This window comes from Guillardia theta (assembly GCF_000315625.1).
Source record: "Guillardia theta CCMP2712 unplaced genomic scaffold GUITHscaffold_4, whole genome shotgun sequence".
NCBI classification, from domain to species: Eukaryota; class Cryptophyceae; order Pyrenomonadales; family Geminigeraceae; genus Guillardia; species Guillardia theta.
The window spans coordinates 1127569-1144803 of NW_005434670.1; the positions used below are offsets into that span (position 1 = coordinate 1127569).

Below are 17235 nucleotides of genomic sequence, written 5' to 3' on the forward strand. Positions count from 1 at the left end.
AGAGCCGAATTCAGATTTGTCCTCACTGTATGAATCGGCTGAAGTGTCTGTAACCGGGCTATCGAGCGACTGCCGCGAGCTATCTTTACCTGCCTCTGGTTCCTCCGAATCAAAATAAGGTGGGTTTTGAAAAAGGATTACTCTTTCAGCGAATAGATCTTTTTGACCTGTCTCATGTAAAACACAATCTTCTGCGGTGATAGATTCATCATCCACGATGACAATCTGAGATTTCAATTCTTCGTAAGGAATTCCTTCACCAGTGTGATTATCTCTCTTGGTGGCTTGAATGGGTCTTGAACCATCTGTTTCCTTTTCCGCTTTTACTTCCCCTATGGTCTTGCACCTGTTTCTTGCAAGAAACGTACAGAGTGATAGTAATACCAGCAGACCAGCAAGCCCAGCGTAGAGGACAAAGAATGGAAACCCTGCAGACTGAGAAGCAAATGGAGTATGTGTTGTTCTGTCTTCAACGTTGGCAACTGAAACAAAAAAGCTCCCTGTAACATTTGAATCTGCGATTGAAATATTGGTGATCGAAAGCATATTTTGAAACGTTGATGAAATACTCTGATTGTCCCAACTATCAAACGTGGATACATTTACACAAGCTTCTGTCATTGTCGTCGATTTGACTTGTCCTGTTGGACAACTCGAGCATGTCGTCAAGCCTGGTGCTGGTGCAATCTGATTTTGAGGACAGAAGTAGCAGCGGGTGCTTGCTGTCTTTGACGCATACTTCCCTATCTGACATTGCACGCAATGAGTTGCCATGTGGCCTGGGTGGCTGCCGTTGCTGAAGGATCCTGGTTCACAAGAGACGCAACTAGAAGATCCGTCCATGGGAGCAACCCATCCTGGTTGACAGTACAAGCAAGTGCTGGCAGATTGCGACGAGTAAGTGCCTCTCGTACAGTTGTCACACCTTGAGTTGTTCACTTCGTACTTGCCAGCCGCGCATGCCAAGCACAAAACAGATCCAGTCGCAGCAGAAATCTTTCCTGGCGGACAACTTGGGCCTGATGCATACTCAGTTGAGAATCAAAGTATGGAAGGAATTGCAGAAACTTACAGAATGTTGAAGCTGGAGACGGTTGAAATGTTCCAGCTGGACAGTAGTGACAGAGTACAGTGTCATTGGTATTTGAATATTTTCCAGCGGTACAAGCCTGACACGTGGAGCTGCCTGACATCATAGCAAAATATCCGGGCAAGCATCCTGAGCAGAACGTGCTCCCGTATGATTGCGAGTACTTGCCCTGTTAGATGAGGTCAAATGTGGAGAATCAAAAGGATTAAGTATTGTTGGAATACCTGCACACACTCTTTGCAATAAGTAAGACCACGTTGATCTCCATAATATCCTGGTGTACACTTTTCGCAATTCTTTGTAGAAGTTTGTTTATACCCCATGGCACAGCCCTGAAGGTACACCATGTATAAAGTCGGAGAACTTTGCTTTACCATCCAAGCAAGCACTAGATTTTCGACTGCCGCTATTCCATAACCATTCGACTCAACTTGAAAGGGGATCAAGGACGCAACAGGAGGCGGCGAGCCATCAAACAGCGACAAAGGATAAATCTTCTGTCCCAGAAAAAAGCTATCGGACGGATTCCAATTCAATGATAGCAAACCCCATATCCCCTTCACAAAGCTCGACGATGCAAGCACAATAGAAGAATATTGTCCACTCCCGTCCACCCCAATATCTATTCTGCCAAATTCAGTTTGGAAGAAATTGCCTGCAATAGTTATTGATCCAATCCCATTCGAGTACCCAGGCTTTATGCTTCCGTTGTTGAAGATTGTGATGTATTGACCTTGTCCAAAAATCTGGCATAGTAGTCAGTCGATAGAGAGGGAGAAATCATGAGAGATGGATTACCGTTGCTTCACCTTCCAAGGAACCATCAAAGATGTTGATACAATTTCCTCTGGATACAGAGCATCTCAGCGTCGTTGTCGAATCTGTTTGGATTATGCTGCTACTCTTGCGTTGTATGATAGAGCTCCAAACCAGTTGAACTACAACGCCCTGTAAAGAAAGAGTTCCTTCGTTGATGAGATCAATGCCATAGAACACGATTGTAGGGGGAGGACTGCCTCCACCACCAGGTAGAAATATACCAGAGATTGCTATTGCACTTTGATTATTGTTGTCAAAGAAACCAGGGCCACCTATCAATGATACCTGGCCCTGACACTCTGCATACAATGGGCCCTTGAAATAAACATTCCCATACACAATCAAATTTCCAGGAATTACAAAATTTGCTCTTTCAAAAGTGACATTGAGCTGTAAGATCAATTCAGTATTCTTCCCCAAGATCATGTCTTTCTGATCCTTCTTTTGTTCATATGTTGATCCTTTTGCTGGACCTCGTATCACGATGCTGCACAGAGAAAGTCTACCCCCGACCATCTCCAGTTGCCCACTTTCCAAGTCCAGCAAGTTGACGGCATTGGACAAGCACAAGCTGCTAATCAAGCCATACTGCCGAAATATCCCAGAAGCTGAAACTCTCCCCTGTATGATCTGAATGTCTAGTACGCTCGTGCCAGAAAGCACATGAACAGAAGGTGTGCAAGGAGAGCATTGAGAAATTCTCGTAAAGCTCACTAGTCCAGTCCCTCCTCTCAAACTTGAGCTCGAATGCATCGAAAACTTTGAAGGATTGGAATCATGAATGACCAAGTCGCTCTGGTTTTGCAAGGTGAGAACTCCGCTAACATCAAGTCTCCCCAACGAGTACAGCGCTACTCCTTGTGACAGAATCAATTCACCCTGTTCGTCTACCGACATGTTCCCGTACAGTGTCGAAGATCTTGCATACAATGAAAGGCTTCCGCAGAGCAGGGAGATCGTGCCATTGCACAGCACCTGAGAGTAGATGTTCGCACTGACTGTACATACCGAGAGGATGCCGTCCAGTAGCAAAGCATCTCCTTGCAGCCCTGCTTTATCCCCCACGCTGATTGAGCTGACGTTTAGGGAGGTTATAGAGCTTTCGGACAAGGACATGAAGTTTATGATTTCAAACTGATCTCCTCTTATGACCAGGTTGACCATGTCTCCGACGAACATCGACCCAGCTTTGAGCAAGACATTCCTTGAAATAATCAAAGTGATGCTCACAGGCGGGAGACTGAATTTGTCTGAAACATTAACAAAGAAGTGAAGAGAGCTGACAGAGACATTCAAGTCTATGATTATGACGAGAGAATCGTGGACAGCAAATATTGCTGAAGTGTTCTGCCCCGGGATTCCATTGCTCCAATTGTTCTGATCAGTCCAAGACCTGATCGAATTCCCTCTATCTATCCAGAAACTTTCCGTGGAGAGAGCTTGAACGTAGAACATCATAAACAATACACACCTTGCAGCCAAGAAGAAATTCATTGTGTAGAATGGCTCCGATTCCTCTTTGAGCAAGAGATGATCCGACTCTGGAGAAGGGAGCAGGGCAGATGCGGAGGAAGGATTGATGAAACAAGGATCTCAAGGAAGCAACATTTGAACTGGCCGACATTCAAAGATACATCAACAGCATTCACGACGATGAATCATGACTTGCTCAACTTCATCTCAATCTCTTCCCAGCCCTGTCTTCGTCCGACCCTCACCAGGCAACCTAATGGTCAAACCGGACGCCCTGCATAATTTGCACACCCCCTACCCCATGGTTGCCCCTGGGAATCACCCCTTCCGTCCTTTCTACTGGCAATCATGACCCCCCCCACCCACCCCTTTCAGGCTGGTTTTTGTTCAGCCTGGCACTGTTGCTACTGTTTGCATCTGGCCGGGGCCAACGCCCGGTGGCCCGCCAACTTCGGACCCCGGGCAGGCTCAGCTCCCCCCGCCGGGGGCCGCGTGCGATCACTCGGACAGCGTTGGAGTTGAAGAGTCCGATCGGATGATTGCCGCCACTAAACTGTGTTAATTTTTTGTTATGATTGAGTATATCTTCCACTGTATTCTTTAGGCTGCCGAAATCGAAAAGCAATTCAATCAGGAGAGTCGCAACATGGGCGATGAAGACGACGTCGAAATGGACGAATCTGACTGCGAAGATGAAGATTCGATGAGCGAAGAGAGCTTCGATTCCGACTACTACCCTGGAAAGGTGGGCTGTGGCTTCTTCAAGCGGGACCGTCCGGCGATGACCAGGCGGGCCGTACCGTACGGCGCCGGTACGGTCACCATAGAATATCTGAGGCGGACTAGACTGTATTACAATGAGTAAAAGATTGGCTAGAAGACAGGCGACATGCAGACGTCATCTGGCGTTGTAGTGCTCAGCTTGTCGAACGATCTCTTCTCTCCGTGTGCTTGAGGTCTTGAAAGAGTTCTTGTCTTAGATTGCACTGCGATCATTCCATACTCTTCTTCCATCTTCTCATTCGCTCATGTTTTGACCGAGAATATCGGATTTCTCGCGAAAACCTTGCATGACGAAGTTTGTGCTCTTCAATCTCTTCTTCATTGTCGCTCTCTTGAACGGTATTGCCTTACTCCCATGTTCGTGCATCAGACTTTGTTGATCAGGGACGAGCGGCAATGACAGCCACGATGACCCCTTTGCGGGAGAGGGAAGCGCAACCAGACAAGGGGTAGATGACTGGAGCACGCAGCAGGTTTGACTTCACCGTCTTCCTCTCCATCATGTGAGCTCATCAAACAATTTGGAGGTGTCGCACTGGCTAAGGAAAGAGGGAATCGAACCCTGGAACGAACAGGAATACTTCTTGCACCTGAAAGAGCATGAGATCGATGGTTACATGCTGTTGTCGCTGAAAGAAGAAGATATGCTACATGTCCTTGATCCTAGAATGAAGCAGGAAAGACCAGGTAGACTCTTCACGACTGACTTTACTCCTGTGATGTTTCTTCGCTCATCCCGAGCAGATGAGTTCGATCGGAATCTCTTACGGCTCAAGACTAGTCTCGGGGAGTTGAAGGAGGCGATTGCATATAACCCGATCAGTTTCTGGGAGTATCGCATCGCTCACAGGAGAAACTCTGCCTTCTTTTTGGTGACTGCCGTGCCTCTCAGATTGTTCCTACAGGTGGACTGTACGATCTGACGACGTGGAAACAGATCGGCCTGTGCATAGGTCCTCGAGTAACGCTGTTGTACCTGATGTTCTTTGAGAAGCGCGTTTTCCTTCTTCTGTTGGGCAATCAGGGGTGAGCCTGTTGATTTTCAGTCTCTTGTTAGAATTGATTTCATGCGTCCAGTCTTTCTGTTCTCTCTCTGCTCCTGATCCTTATCTTCCCGAATCTTGCCATTGGTCTACATCTCAGGTTAGTTTGATTGCTTAGAATTCTACCAAACATGATCAAGTTCTCAGTCAAGTCTGGAGGCATTTTCCTTTCGTCATCGTGCTTCTCAGCGTCTCTCACTTGCTCGTCTTCCTTGGAAACTTGTATAACGATGCCTCCATGGGATTCTCAAGTGTGTCATGACAACTTTTCAGAGGTCTGTTAATAATTGGGCGCAGGCAATGTAGTCAAAGAAGCTTTGAAAGCTGATCTACTTCGCTGTGGCATTCTTCTCGCTCTCTACGTAACTCTCATGAACTCTGTGTGGTGGCTCATCGATCTGTATGTGTGCATTGCTATCATCTACCAGGAAAGATGGTTTGCTTGCTTCTGCTAGGGTTGACTGTCTGTCCATCAGGTCATACAGGGTATAATTATGGCGCAATTTCTCCGACGAACAGTAGACCTTTCACAGTTTTATCATGAGCTCAGGGTGTTGGTAATAGCTTTCTCATTCAAGTGTTCGCCCCTGACTCTGTTTATAGAAGGGTATTCTCCTGTCAGCCAACACCAGGCTGTCACGAAAGATTCTGTCGAAGAAGAAGTGAAGGGTCATCTGACATGTTAATTCTGAATACATGCGTTAAGAACAGCTAGCTAGAAGGGGCTTCATCGGGCTTCCAAGGCGTCCCGTCAGACGTTTGCAGGTCCGACAAGTCCAGCTGGACTGAGACGAATTCCTCGTCCTTGGCCAGCCTCTTGAGTGCCTGTTCCTGGTACGCAGGGCTCGTAGCAGCAAGCACGAGGTTGGATGCAATGTGTTGCGAGTCGACTTTGAGGGACCAGGAGCCTGGAAACATCTCCTCCATGCCTTCACGGATGTCGTCCTCCATCACCTGCCCTCGGTCACTCTCGCTCGCGCACTCCACCCTCAACCTGACACAGCGTCCAAAAGAAGTTGGCTCCCAGCGCGTGATCGCGGGCGATCATGTCTTGCACAGCAAGCGGCGGAAGCTCCAGGATCACAGCTTTCTCTGTGGCTGTGGCGACGAATCGACCGGAAACCTGAAAGTCGTCAGGTCGAAAGCTCGAACGCGCGACTGACCGTCTGCTCCACGAATTCAGTCGAGCCAAAACACCAGCCATCAAGGATTCTCCTGAAGACGCTCCCATCCCTTGTGAGCTTGATGCTCCCAGTCCGGACGACAAAGAGAGAGTCTGTTGTGGACCCTTCCTTCAAGACCTGCCCTTTCCTTAGCTGGTGGACTCTTGCACACTTCTCGAAGATTCTTGTCATGTGCGGCCTATCGAAAGGCCTTTCCCTCTGCCTCTCCCGCAGTTCTTTTCCTCTCTTGCAAAGATTCAGGAGGAGGGAGTAGATTTGCTGCAGGCGATGCTCGCCATGGAAAGTCAAGTCCATCTCTCGAAGGTTAGCGAGCTGCACACCGAGCTGTCACTGACGGCAATCACAGATCAGGACTGACCAGCTCTAACCCTTGGATTCTTTCTCCTTGAATTTGCAACGTTACCGTGTTGTGCACGCCTTCGGTCTTGTAGAAAACGCTGCCACCACTCGCTCACCTCTACATTCACAGAATGATAGGTTACCTCAAGAGTTGGTCGATTCTTATGTGCTCAGCGGCAGTTGAAACATACGGCCCGAAGATCTCGGTGTCTAAGATGATGCTGTTAGACATGAGGATGATTCTCAACTTGATCTTGTTGATCTTTCCCGAAGTATCTTTCTGTATGCACATACACTTGGAAGCAAGCAGAATCTTCTCATTGACGGGTATGCCGAAGTTTGAGATCAGGTGCGTTCTCAACTTCTCTAGTTCGTCATCCAAGTACATCACAGACTGCCTGTCATTGAAAGCTTTCAATCCAGCGTGTCGAATCATGTCAATCCTGGTCCTGGATAGCTGATGGGCAAGCTTCAGCGCCAGGCCCTGGTAGAACTTGAAGAGGTCTTCGTTGGGCAGCCCTCGGATCGCTATCTCTGACATTGAGATGTGTTGTCCGGACGAATCGAAACTGGCGTGCGGCCCCGTGACGCCTCTGTCGTCACTAACTGGCAGGTAGCACTTGGAAACGCGGGGGGAGAGAGGTTGAGCAGGGTCCTCAAGAAACCTCCCCATCCTTGGTTGCACTTCCACGTTTTCCTTCTCCAAGATGAGGACCTCTACGTCACAACGTGCTCGAAACTCCATGGACCCCAGGCCTCGTAGAAACTGAGAAGAGCCGAGGATGCTGTTGATTCCCAGCATGGTGAGACATGGCTTGCGGATTGAGTTTTGTGAAGAGACTTCCTTGTCAGGTACATTGGAGCCGAGCGGATGATTTGCATGCGATGGGTCATGAATTTCTTGAATGATCCCTTGCACTGAACCTTGAGTGATCTGAACAAGCAATGTTATCTGGCTCATCAAAGTCAATGATTGGCTTACCAACAACAATTTACGTTGAACGTCTTGTTCAGACAGCACTGTTTCCCCTGCCTTGTACTGAGCTTTCGTACCGTTGAGGAATGACTTGTAGAACGAGGTTTCAATTCCTGTCAGCTCATGATTCTCTAAGTTTGGCTCGAGATGCAGCTCAATCTGTTCAACACCATCAGTTAGAAGAAGGAGAATGATTGTTGGAAGAGCTTACCCGAAAATCATTCTCAACTTGCTTCATTTTCTGCATCAGATCGATCTTTGATTTTCGAAAGACGAGCTTTGTGGTTTCTGGATAAAACGCAGTGTTGAAAACCTGCGAACAATCAGGACCGAGCAAGGGAGTGTAAAACGAGAGGTCACCAGGAAGAAAGCATGCTTCCTGTTGAGCTCAGAGGTACTTGAGTTCTGCTTGTGGAAGTAGAAGTCGATCCGCGTGTCTCCCCAGATGATCACGTTGGCAGGTATCGTGACCAGGGCTCCGAGATCGTTGCCAATCACATGCGCATCTTTACTTGACCTCCCCGAGTCGTAGACCACGTATCTCATGCACCTGACGGAGAACGAGAGGTACCAGGGCCGCTTCATGTGGCTCTTCATGACCGGGATCTTCAGATGCGTCAGCATCACCTCTCGCAGACTCAGCGGGTCTATCCCGCTATAGAGCATCGCCTCTACGTAGTGTACATATCTAATCTGGCTGGGCCCCTCGGGCCCCTGGTTTCCCACCTTCCCCCTGAACAGGCTCATAAACTTCGGAGCGCTGTCTTCGTCTTGCTCCTCCGCATCTCCAAAGCCTGAATCAGGGTCATACTTCTCTGTGCGTCGGAAGGTGAATAGCTCCATGGCGTCTATGGCGCATCTCCTGTGACCCGTCCAGAGAAGAAGAGCTGCGATCATCGTGCCTGTCCGCCCTTTGCCGCCTTTGCAGTGGACCACTATCGTGTTGTTATGGTGGGCCTTCAGCCAGTTCGAGGCTTCTTCGCAGAATTGGATCAACTCTGACATAAGGGGAGGAGCATGATCTTCGAAGGGAATCCGCTGAACCTGATTGAAGAGCATTTGCGGGTGATAGTTCCCCATGACTCCGTCGGAGCTGATGTACGTATCGCAAAGGTTGAACACGAAGAAAGAACCATAGTGATGAAGAGAGAGAAATCTGCAGGTGAGGAGTGACTTCAGAGACAGTGACAGAGGAGGTTCAACGGGAGGACCTCGAGACGATGTGGATATCATTGCGGTATGCCGTGTGTCCACCGAAACAAGGAGCTGACATAGCAATCTAAATCGTGAAAGTCAGACCCTCACAAAACTTGGAAGACGTGAACCAACAATTCTGTTCGTGATGTAAGTGAGATCTAAATCAAACCCGTGCTTCGTGTATCTTCTTCGGTTCTGCGAGACTGCGCTGCGAAGGCGTTTGGTTACATTTCCACTCAGTTTTCGAGCCTTCCTCAGATTAATCAGCACGCGTGCAACTCGCAGCCCAACAGCTATTCGAGAAATGACTCTCAGAGTGGTTGTGGCTTGTCGGGTACGATCGATGTTTCCACTTTTCTGGTTCAAAATGCCCGTCCGAGTATCTAGCAGGAGACAAGTCAAGTTCTGATAGACAGAAACAACATTTTTCACCGAATATGATGTACTTGAGTGCTGCCATCACCACTGAACCAAATATGACGATGAAATCGAATCTGAAGGATCAAATGTCAGCTACAAACTTTGTTGATCTCACAAATGTCTACATGTTCCATATACTCCAGAAGAATTGATGTCTTTTAGCAATCATTCTGAGTGATAGCTCGATGACGAAGCAAGAAAGAACAAAGACTGTCAATGCCACTTGAGCGATTGGATCAGGCTCACCATCAGGCACAGGATAAACGATTTGAAAGAAAATCAAGCTCATGGAATCAAGTACGACAAGTGACATCACAAAAATGTTGACAGTCAGTGACTCCATCCACTCAGCAAGCTTTTCTCGCCAATAGGTGTCAGACTCGAGGGTAGAAATCTCCTGGTCAAATCCTTCAAGGAAAGAAACCTCTTCTTCGATTGGATTCATCGGGGATCGAGTGAAATTTGAAGTCTGATTCGCAATTATTGAACTCTTGGCCAAACGAAAACTCTTCCCTAACTTAATGATGCCTTCACTACATTCCAGTGTATCCCTGAGCGTCGGCGGTTTCCATATTTGAAGCATCTCATACTTTTTGCGAGCACGAAATTTCAAGGTTAAGGTTGTATACATGCCATCGAACCCAGAAACATCTACTCCATACATGTCTTGGATTCTTGTTGTTATTGTCGTACCTTCATCTTTCAGAGCCCCATTAAGTACATCACGTAATGGAATGATGCAGCCGCCGATGAACTGCGACCCCGCGATCAAATTCCAGTCAAAACACTGCAGGGTAAAGGCTGGACCAATCGTCTCAGTCCCTATAGCCATCAATGCACCAGTGGCCTGAATAGAGTGGACGAAAAAGGTGAAAGTTTCATTCCAGCTGCAGTCGTACGTGTTGTTCTTGACGAGAGTCTTGTATTTAACGTCGTTGAAAGTTATTGCGCATAAGGGATCACATTTCTCGTGTGGGAGCGAATCCATTTTGGGAAAGTGGTTCCCCTCAGCAATCGTGACATCCACATTGAGGTGAAGGGCCGGAGGCCTTGCACGCTCGTCTGGCGGCATACCATCCTCAGTCACGTCACGCATTTCGATGGCAGTCTTGACGAAATGTGGATACAACTTCTCCTCATTGTACGATGGACGACGTGAACATAGATTCGAGATTGGTGATGAGATGCCATGCTCTGAATCCGTGTGTCCATTGCTCTTAGTCTCGTGTAATTCCATCTGATCGCCCTGAATGATCATGAAAACTCTGTACCACAAGTCAACAGTTGACTGCCTGTCAAAATGCAAAACTACGGAAATTTGCGAGACTGCATCTCTGATTTCAAGCACTAGGCCTCCCTGACTTAAGGATGCCTTGGCTACATTTAGTTCCAAGTAGGTTTTCGTCTCGTGCCTCGTACAATGATCATTGGAGGTTTCTAGATCTCGGATGATCATCAGCTCTTCGGAAGACATGACTGTGACAGAGTAGTGCGAGTCTTTGCGACTCTGGTCTGGAAACGAACAAAAGATTACATCAGACAAGTTCATGCCGGTCTGTTGAGTTGGAGTGACGCAAATGTGATGACGGTCGTCAACAGCATGTTTCAATCTTGTATTTGTTAAGATGGTCTCTGGCTCACTCTTGGAAACACCAGAGTCATTATCGACGGCACGATTACCTGGTACAAATCCTTTCCTTAGTCGGACTTTCGGGGAAAAGTGAATGAAGTAACTTTGGGCATGTTCTAACGTCTCTTCTTTTCGTAAGGAAACCATCGAGTCGTTGTCTCTGTTTGTTCAGCACAAGCTTGTCTCTGTTTGTTCAGCACAAGGTTGTCTCCTGTTGTTCAGCACAAGTCGACTACATGACGGTGTAGTCCCCATTTTTTACAAGATTAAAATCGGGGGATGCGACAATGACCATGCTTTTCATCCGGATTCACCATGTGGAGACTCACCCGGAACTCGGAAGCCGGGCGGCCTGGTACCGGGCCAGTGGAGAGAGAACCGCCGGGCGGCCGGTCTCAGTGATCAGGGCCCGGGCCGTGACCGTCCGACACCGTCAGTGGCACGGTGCTGAGTGACGGTGGGTCCGGCCCGGCGGCCCGGCTGAGATTATGAGAGATTGATTTAAATTTTCTAAGAAGTATGCAAAGGAGATCTCATCAAGCTCTGAACTTCCGAAGATGTGAAGTTTCAAGTTTGATTTGAAGTAAAGATAGCTTGTTGAGATTGTAGACATGAAATTCTACCTGTTCTGCTGTGATCTTTTTGAAGTCTTCCTCTGTAACATCCGCAAGATTGATTCGATGACCAAGTCCTTTGGTACAACTTTTTTAACTTTCTGAATGAATGTGTCCAAGTCGACGAATTTTTCAATCTGTTTCAAGTGTCCGAGCAAAGTAACTGGTTGTGTTTTGAATTCATCCTCATCCCATTAGTTGTTTGACTTCAAACTTGACGATTTTCTGTTTGTATGTTTCACGATTTTCGTAAACACTCCGATTGCAAGGCTTGTAGAGTTGAAAGTTCTTGAGCCTTGAAAACCAAACGGCCCTCCGGCGACCATGAAGTCAATATCTGTGGAGTTCACTGGAATGAAAGTTTGCAATAATACCTTTCAAAGTTAAGCTAAAAATCAGTACGAGGACAATCAATGAGGTCCGAACTACTTCCGTGACTCAAAGTTTAATTAAAAAAATTATAGAAGCTTTCACTCTAATAAAAAAAGGTCATGCTTCCGTTGCGCTATCCCGAATGAATTGCAGGATTTTGAGGCGGATCCTCTTCGCGCGCTCGTTCGCCGCAATGCAGTACTAGTATGCCGGAAAGCACAACTAGACGCCAATCGTATGAACACTTCAAGTTTGCAGTATGAAGACCTGAGTGACTCTTGTGCTTATTAAGGAGCAGATATCATGTCCAGATCAATCCTTCTATTATTTCTCATTCAGCTTTGTACTCATAGTTGCTTCGGCGCCCAATTCTTGTTGAAACAAATCTATCAATCCAACCCTTTGGCTGGAGCCTCAAATGATCTCACGATTCTTTTCTCAGTTGATGAAAACATGTATTCGCAGAACAGTTCAGTGATCACGATCTCAGGACTTAGCGGCGCGGCTGCATCAAATCCAGTTACTCTCAGTGGCAACGGGTCTTCATTGTTCACTCCAACTTGGAATAGTTTGAACGAATCATTAGAGCTGAGCCTAATTGGAGAAACATTGGCATCAGACGTTACTTATGCGATCTCGTTTTCGGTCAGGAATCCACAATATTCGCAAGTTTCCCCCAATATTTTCATTCAAGCCGCTGGTACATATGACATCAGTGCTGTAAATATGGATTTCCTTTCAACAGATGCCTTTGGAGTCTCGTCTGGAAGTTCAGCTTTGTACATTATTGAAGCAAATTTTGATTTAAAGACAATATGGCAAGGGACTCCTGTACCTTCAAGATTGAATGCAATCACGGTTTCATTGAAGCTGAATTGCTACCTTCCGCAGAGCTCCAAATTAACCATTCAAGGCTTGATCGCCACACAAACAACAGATGACTCTGCATTAAGCATTCAGTCGATTGCTGATGCTTTTGGAACGAGTGCTGTATGGACCAATTCTGATGGGACTTTGATTTTGACTCGCGCAAACAATGATGTTCATTCTGGATATTATTTGACTTTCAACCTTACAAACCCTTCTTCCGAACAAAATTCTCCTTCTGTATCCGTGTCTGCAACTATAGAATGCGGTGTTTATGATGCAATCATTTCCTCTCAGAACATGAATTTTCTCAATACGCAGCTGTTTGGTGTATCTAACGGGTCAAATCCATTGAAGGTTGTATCCCCATCATTTTCGCTAAAGACAATACAACAAAACACCCCTATGGCAGGAGCTTCGAATACGATAACAGTCTCAATTTCATTGAACTATGATATTTATTTGAATACGGCAGTGACGATTTCTGGTTTGGTCAATTCTAGGACTGAAAGCAACTCTCTTTCTGCAGCCTCAAATTATTTACTTTTGACAGCAGAAACGTCTTGGACTCAAGCAAGTGGAGAGTTGAGTGTTTACATCGATGATACAATTCTAGCTGGAAGCGTTCTTTCTCTGTACTTTACATTACTGAATCCAGAAATAGAACAAAGCTCTCCCAGTATATTTTTGTCAATGACGATCTATGACGATGCGGTTGAAATTGCAACCATTTCGCCAACCTCCATGGATAAGCCAGGAGGTATTTACCTGGGCATCGAAAATGGAACAGATCCTTTAAATATCAAGTTTGATAATCTGTATATGAGTTCAGCGAACATTGTACCCGGTACATCAAGTCTTATCACTGTTTATGGATCGCAAACTGGATTTGACAGTATCACTCCTTCAACGAGGTTGCACCAAACAACATGCGAAATGACTTCATGGCAGTCAGATACACTGATTATATGTCGAGCACCTGACGGGACTGGAAGGTCAAATCCAATCATTCTATCAATTGGTAACAATGCATTACCCGCAACAATATCCAACGTTTTAACATTTGACTCCCCTGAAACCATAGCCCAATCACCAGCCACACTCTTGCAACAAAAAGAGACAACATCAAATGGACCTTGTACTGGGTCAAAACAAATGATAATAATAACCGAAACCCTACCAAACAAAGATTACAGCCCAAAATTAACATGGACACCAACAGCTGCTGAATCAACAAAGTGGATATCAAAAACTGCAATCCTCGCACAAACTACTTGGGCGATAGGTCATGGGGCAACAATGGGAGCAGTGGTGACGGTAGGGGAGCGGGGGGGCACGGGGACAGAGGGGTGGACGTACGGGGGCGGGGAGACGTCCGGGGTAGGAGAGGGAGGGAACGGGGCAGCGACGGGGAGCGCGAGCGTGACGGTAGCAGGGGCAGGGCTGGGGAGCCGGGACGGGAGCGGGGCAGGGCGGGTAGGGAGCACGGGGTGCGAGGCGAGCGAGTGGAGGTCAGATACATCTGTTTCTGTAATCGCAAGCGCTTCAATATCATCTCTGGACGATTCTCGTATTTTGATTTCAATTGTACACAGACCGGGTTCTTTGACAGAAGGGTGGACGTACGGGGGCGGGGAGACGTCCGGGGTAGGAGAGGGAGGGAACGGGGCAGCGACGGGGAGCGCGAGCGTGACGGTAGCAGGGGCAGGGCTGGGGAGCCGGGACGGGAGCGGGGCAGGGCGGGTAGGGAGCACGGGGTGCGAGGCGAGCGAGTGGAGGTCAGAGACGGCGATAGCGGGTCGGGCGGCAGGGGCCGGGGAGGGGCGGGGGACGGCGGGGGCGGCGGTGACGGTAGGGGAGCGGGGGGGGCACGGGGGACAGAGGGGTGGACGTACGGGGGCGGGGAGACGTCCGGGGTAGGAGAGGGAGGGAACGGGGCAGCGACGGGGAGCGCGAGCGTGACGGTAGCAGGGGCAGGGCTGGGGAGCCGGGACGGGAGCGGGGCAGGACGTTTTTTGTTTTCTTCTTCTGAACACAGCGTGTGGTTTTCGGATACCTCGGTTTCTTGTTTTGTTTGCAGTTCAACGTTTCGTTCTGTTTCTGTTTTATTCTCTATGAATTTGTTTCATGGCACTGTTTCTTCTGTTGTTTCGTTCAATGCAGGAATTTTATCCGGGCTCAAGGTATGGAATTCAGGTTCGACTGGTAGTCAAAGCTTCACAGTGGTTGGAGCATTTTTTGGGCACATTTTGACAAGTTCTCGAACCCGGGCGGGTCAGACTGATTGTGAAAATTCATTTTGGGAATCAGATACTAGCTTGCGATGTTTGCTTTCTGGTAACCTTCATGGATCTGCAATGATTTTGATCTCAACTCGTTCTTGTGTTTCATCACATTCCTCCATCTTGTCGGTAGATTCTTTGATAGTATCTGATAGTTTCGTATTTAATTCTCTTTCCTCGGGATCTTCGTGGATCTCAATAAGTGGGCAAAATTTTGCATCTAGAGATTTTTCCATTCGCATCAATTCTTACAGTCCAAGCGAATCATCAGAATGGATTTCAGACTCTTCAGTAGCATGCAGAGGAACATCTTCCATGTCTCAGAGTAGATTTGCAAGTGCAACAGTCTGTATGCTGCTCGGTAGCGCATCTTCAATCTTTTCCACAGATTCTTCACATTGCTCATCTGTCATGGTCACGAATGTGGCATCAACAGGATCTTCTCTTCTTACTGTCATCGGAGCACACTACGGTATTACCAGCTACTCTGCCAGGCTAACAGGGCTGACTGCAGCAGAAGCTAGTTCCTGGTTTTCTGATAGTGCTATCTTGTGTGCAGCAAGCGAAGGAGATGCAACAAGCAAACGAGCCGTGGTGACCACAGGGATTGAAGTGGGTACAGCAACAAACATCTTCTCGATTGATAGAGACACTATATCAGGAACATCTATTTCCAACAGCGTTTCAATTGCCAGCGAGCCTGTCGTGCAAGCCGGTTCTGCATTTTCAATGTTCGACAATACAATCAGAGTAAGCATTCAAAGCATATGTGAATCTAGCGGATGGCTTTCAACATCTTCAATCTTTTGCAAAGTTGGATCAGGATATGGACATACCATGAAATTTGCAATTTCATCTGTCCATTTATCAACTTTTACAGAGGCATATTCCTTCGATCACTCGACTGTGTCCTTTAGCTCAAGGTTTAATAATCCCTCCACGGGAAGTGTCATCTTGTCTGCATGGGGTCATTTTGTAAGAGATAGTACGAGCAACTTGAGGATTGGTCACAGTAGTGCAGAATCATCAAATTGGGTTTCTGATACATCCATTCGAAGTCAGACCAGCCAAGGGAGTGGCAAAACCTCAAATATGTACATTTCAATCGCACATGCCTCTGGAACTCTTTCTGAATCATTGTCTTTCGAGGCAAATTCTATTTCGTCCTTGTTTACTGCAAACTTTTTTCCAAAGGGCAATCGAACACTTTTTGTTATGGGAGAATCATTCATGCCATACTCTCTCAGCCCGCTCTTGAGAATCAGCCCATCATTTTGTGAAGCCACATCATGGATTTCAGAGACTTCTATTGCATGTTCAGGAACAGTCTTCATTTCTCGAACTTCAACTGTGATTGTAACAACCTCTTTGAACACTGGCTCACTGTCTGGAGCCTTCTCGAGCGATTCAGTTGTTATGGAGCTTGAAAATCGAAATGGACCATGTACTGGATCAACCATGGTGCACATTGCTACCATTCAAACAGGTCTCTCAAGTTCTAGTATGGTACGGATCTTGTCAACAAGTTGTGAGCAAACATTGTGGAATTCAGAATCTGCCATCATCTGTCAATTAGCAGCAGGTGCAAGGTACACGCATACTGTGATCATTTCTCAAGATCGCTCCTTAGCTAGTATCTGCAGCTCGTTTTCTTTTGATCTTGGACAGATTACTGCTCTTTCTGCAATCAATTATGCGTTGTTCCAGCAGCAAAGCTCGTACATCTTTGGGGAAAACTTTGGGTCTCGTTTTGAAACCAACCAAATTGATTTCGGCAGTACAACATGCGAATCTACAATGTGGATTTCGGATACAACAACTGCATGTATGATTTCGCAGGGGCTGTCAAAAAGTCATTCTACAACTATTACCATGGGGAATGTTGTTTCAACTACATCGGACATTTTGTCTTACGACTCTCTGCTGATCATCCCTTCAACACAGGTGAATTTCGCTGCTACTGGATCAGTCAAGATCTTGTTTGAATCTAGCTTAATGAATACAATTCGAACTTCTATCAATATCAGAACTGGCCAAACCAACTGCGAAGGCTCTAATTGGAACTCTGATTCAAGCATCACGTGCTATTCCAGCGCTGGAGCTCAGCAGACAATGAAAGTTGTTTTTACACTCGTTTCCTTTTCGT

At 47.0% G+C, this 17235-nt stretch overlaps 4 protein-coding genes across 4 annotated transcripts; 2 read left to right on the forward strand and 2 right to left on the reverse strand.

Annotated features, from left to right (window-relative positions):
- Nucleotides 1–639: 639 nt before the first annotated feature.
- On the reverse strand, nt 640–1413 carry GUITHDRAFT_63733 (hypothetical protein; the record flags this gene model as incomplete). The annotated part of the gene is made up of 3 exons (XM_005841151.1): nt 640–938; nt 1031–1259; nt 1315–1413. Coding segments are annotated over 3 exons (627 nt in total), but the record flags the coding sequence as incomplete, so codon positions are not given.
- A 2840-nt stretch (nt 1414–4253) lies between these two features.
- GUITHDRAFT_150195 (hypothetical protein) lies at nt 4254–5917 on the forward strand. Its single transcript, XM_005841152.1, has 10 exons — nt 4254–4504; nt 4550–4638; nt 4693–4852; nt 4910–5037; nt 5103–5191; nt 5243–5308; nt 5356–5459; nt 5506–5636; nt 5685–5765; nt 5812–5917. The coding sequence occupies exons 1-10, from the start codon at nt 4453–4455 to the stop codon at nt 5872–5874; spliced, it is 963 nt and encodes a 320-aa protein (XP_005841209.1). The 5' UTR covers nt 4254–4452; the 3' UTR covers nt 5875–5917.
- Nucleotides 5918–8523: 2606 nt separating this feature from the next.
- Nucleotides 8524–9120, reverse strand: GUITHDRAFT_40352 (hypothetical protein; the record flags this gene model as incomplete). Its single annotated transcript, XM_005841153.1, has 3 exons — nt 8524–8863; nt 8919–8986; nt 9037–9120. Coding segments are annotated over 3 exons (492 nt in total), but the record flags the coding sequence as incomplete, so codon positions are not given.
- Nucleotides 9121–15332: 6212 nt separating this feature from the next.
- GUITHDRAFT_47720 (hypothetical protein) lies at nt 15333–16256 on the forward strand (the record flags this gene model as incomplete). Its single annotated transcript, XM_005841154.1, has 2 exons — nt 15333–15619; nt 16091–16256. Coding segments are annotated over 2 exons (453 nt in total), but the record flags the coding sequence as incomplete, so codon positions are not given.
- Nucleotides 16257–17235: the final 979 nt, after the last annotated feature.

What these genes read in the sequence shown, in the direction of transcription:
- GUITHDRAFT_150195 (XM_005841152.1), top strand. Translation starts at nt 4,453, where the DNA reads ATGACGAAGTTTGTGCTCTTCAATCTCTTCTTCATTGTCGCTCTCTTG. An exon ending in GAAACTCTGCCTTCTTTTTG is followed by an intron (nt 5,038 to 5,102) that starts GTGACTGCCGTG and finishes ACGTGGAAACAG; the next exon opens with ATCGGCCTGTGCATAGGTCC. An exon ending in CTTCTGTTGGGCAATCAGGG is followed by an intron (nt 5,192 to 5,242) that starts GTGAGCCTGTTG and finishes TCATGCGTCCAG; the next exon opens with TCTTTCTGTTCTCTCTCTGC.